Source organism: Mizuhopecten yessoensis, unplaced genomic scaffold (assembly GCF_002113885.1).
Source record: "Mizuhopecten yessoensis strain PY_sf001 unplaced genomic scaffold, ASM211388v2 scaffold715883, whole genome shotgun sequence".
Lineage (NCBI taxonomy): Eukaryota > Metazoa > Mollusca > Bivalvia > Pectinida > Pectinidae > Mizuhopecten > Mizuhopecten yessoensis.
Window position 1 is genome coordinate 47,614 of NW_018479839.1, and position 3,671 is coordinate 51,284.

The window sequence follows — 3,671 nt, forward strand, 5'->3', positions numbered from 1 at the left end:
TGAGAGTGTATTTGGGAAGTTTTAATTACTGTGTTTACCGAGAGTGTATTTGGGAAGTTTTAATTACTGTGTTTACCGAGAGGGTTTTGTGTCATTTCAATTACTGTGTTTACCGAGAGGGTAATTGTGTCGTTTTCATTACTGTGTTTACCGAGAGGGTGTTTGTGTCGTTTTAATTACTGTGTTTACCGAGGGGGTATTTGTGTCGTTTTAATTACTCTGTTTACAGAGAGGGTATTTGTGAAGTTTTAATTAATTATAGTATTATTCTTGTGTAGTTTTAATTACTGTGTTTCCCGAGAGGGTATTTGTGTTGTTTTAATTACTGTGTTTACCGAGGGGGTATTTGTGTCGTTTTAATTACTCTGTTTACCGAGAGGGGATTTGTGAAGTTTTAATTACTTATAGTATTATACTTGTGTAGTTTAAATTACTGTGTTTACCCAGAGGGGATTTGTGTAGTTTTAATTACTGTGTTTCCCGAGAGGGTATTTGTGTTGTTTTAATTACTGTGTTTACCGAGGGGGTATTTGTGTCGTTTTAATTACTCTGTTTACCGAGAGGGTATTTATGAAGTTTTAATTACTTATAATATTATACTTGTGTAGTTTTAATTACTGTGTTTCCCGAGAGGGTATTTGTGTTGTTTTAATTACTGTGTTTACCGAGAGGTTATTTGTGTAGTTTAAATTACTGTGTTTACCGAGAGGGTTTTGTGTCATTTCAATTACTGTTTTTACCGAGAGTGTATTTGGGAAGTTTTAATTACTGTGTTTACCGAGAGTGTATTTGGGTAGTTTTAATTACTGTGTTTACCGAGAGGTTATTTGTGTAGTTTAAATTACTGTGTTTACCCAGAGGGTATTTGTGTAGTTTTAATTACTGTGTTTTCCGAGAGGGTATTTGTGTCGTTTTAATTTCTGTGTTTCCCGAGAGGGTATTTGTGTCGTTTTAATTACTGTGTTTACCGAGAGGGTATTTGTGTAGTTTTCATTACTGTGTTTACCGAGAGGGGTTTTGTGTAGTTTTTCTTACTGTGTTTACCGAGAGGGTATTTGTGTCGTTTTCATTACTGTGTTTACCGAGAGGGTATTTGGAGGGTACGTTGTCTGTAACTGAAGCGTTGGATCACAATTATTACTTTTTTAAGAAGTCTATTGCTTATTCCTGGTTTTTTTTGTTATGTAGTGTACAGGTCTTGCAGCCTTATTGTCCAGATTTCGATGAAGTTATTGTTGTTCGTCCACGTAGCTTTAACAGAGCTGTCGTGTGACACCTGTCTACTTTGATCATGGTTTTGTTTTTAACGGCACTGCCTGTCCTGTCTGACACCAATCCCAGGATAAAAGAACTCTCCAACACAGCCATGTGACACCCGCCATTAATTTACTGGGCGTTTTAGTCGGAAAATTGATACACATAAACCATGCAATATAGCCTCACCTGTCCAATGATATCAGTCTATTACGAATTACACCTGGGGGTATTAACCCCGAGATGGTTAGAGACAAGTGTGCTATCAGCTACAATACTCACCTGCCGTCCCGACTCCAACATGGACCCCAACCGTTATCTCCTGGTCGTTGGGGTAAGTCATCAAAATACAATTACATTTTTTAAAATGATATTAAATAACTGGTGAAGACTATTGTTAGTCAATGTATGTCCACGTCTAGCGCGCCAGGAGACAAATTCGCGTTGCTTTAAAATCCTCCTTTTTGGATTCTTTTTGCTTTCATTTCCTTGCCTGTTATGTATTTCTTTGTTTTATTCTTTCCATACACTTATATATTTTTAAAGATATTTGTAGTATGGATTTTTTTTGGTTATAATTGTTTTCAATTTTTTATTGTTATTTTTTATTTATTTTATATTTAGTATTATATTTTCACGCAATTTTCGTTCAGAGTCAAGATTCATTCCGTCTGTTTCGTTTTTAAACGTCGTTTTTTCGTTATATTTTTCTTCATCATGTAATATTATGCAGGTGTCCTACTAGGCGAGGATACATTGATACCAATATACTACCATTACATAACATCAATACCAAATCATCATATTTTAGTGACATGCGCATGAGCCATGAATCCAACATCATTGTGACTACCTAATAGACACGTTATAATATGGACGTTCTCTGATTTACAGAAATTAATACGCCATTTACGTTTTAGTTTTAAAACAGACTATACTTATATATGCGAATCTCACAAAATCACCCATGTTCTCTCAGCTGACAGGTATGATTGATAAGTAACAAAACCATCATACAATGTAGCTGACCGTAAAATGGATAAAAATAGAACTACGATTTGGTTCGAAGTCAAGTAAGGTGTACATACATTTGTTCGTGTGGATTTTTCGTTGCATCCACAGAAAAACAAAACTTTCTTTCCATGTACATCTTTCACTATGTGTAATTTCAAACACTGCAGGATTACTTTTAACTAGCTTTAATTCTGTCTTAATTCATAAATTTGTATATTGACTCTGTCGTATATTGACACTGTCGTATATTGTTTATTTACCAGTAACCTAAGCAGTGACCGAAAATAACATGAAAACACATGACTTTATCTCTGCATTGATTTAATTTCCTTTCCTTGGTAGTAACAACTAGTCTCTCCTCCTCTTGCTACTTTTGCGCGTGTTCCAAGCGTCTCAGCAAATACGATACTCCTGGGCCAATTATCAGAATATTGGAACCTGACTAGTAAATAAGGAATGTTAGTTTTATTTTTAAATACACACTGTGTTTGAATCTTCTCTTAAACTGAATATGATGTACATTTATGTAAAAGTTAAAAAAAATATTTGCATAGTATTCCTATGTGTTTTACAGATCTGTATGTGTCGGAGTGTGATGGTGTCCGCTAACATCGTTACTCCGAACATGTTCAAATACACGCCCACCAACCAAGCGAATGCAGCACTGATGGTCACGGGGGGCTCGGAATTTGCGGGATCTTCCACCGTCCTTCCTCAAAACACCGTCACCGGCCTTCCGCCAACCGCAGACTGGGGCCCTCAACAAAATACAACTGCAGACGCTCTATCAAACACAGCATGGGACGCTCCACAAAACGCTATTTCCGATAACTCCATATCGAGTCAAGGTAGAAGACATAACATAGGAAACACAGATTCAACTTTTAAACAGACATAAGTGTTTCCAGCTTTCGCATCAAATATCATAATTGTATAGCCTAATGAACATCGCTGGTGCTCCTAATAGGCAAGTTTGTTAACTTAATATAGAATATAGGTAATGAAATCGAATCACAAGAAGTAAAAAAGATATACAAATCAGCAAGTCCTCATCTATAAAAAACAATCTTAAATAATTTATAACTCACTGACTAAAGCTATAATTACTATAAATCATTTATAACTAACTGACAAAAGCTATAATTACTATAAATCATTTATGACTCACCAACTAAAGCTATAATTACTATAAATCATTTATGACTCACTGACTAAAGCTTTAATTACTATAAATCATTGCGGACTCACTGACTAAAGCTATACTTACTATAAATCATTTATGACTCACTGACTAACGCTATAATTACTATAAATCATTTATAACTCACTGACTAAAGCTATAATTACTATAAATCATTTATGACTCACTGACTAAAGCTATAATTACTATAAATCATTTATGA

At 34.9% G+C, this 3,671-nt stretch overlaps 1 protein-coding gene across 1 annotated transcript in view; it reads left to right on the forward strand.

Moving 5' to 3' along the window:
* The first annotated feature begins 1,541 nt into the window (after positions 1 to 1,541).
* The window catches only part of LOC110441342 (mucin-2-like), a 15,315-nt gene continuing 13,185 nt past the window's right edge, over positions 1,542 to 3,671 (forward strand). The window contains exons 1-2 of the mRNA XM_021484457.1: positions 1,542 to 1,588; positions 2,843 to 3,116. Coding sequence (XP_021340132.1) covers positions 1,556 to 1,588; positions 2,843 to 3,116 — 307 coding nt within the window. The 5' untranslated portion in view covers positions 1,542 to 1,555. The remainder of the gene's footprint in view (positions 1,589 to 2,842; positions 3,117 to 3,671) is intronic.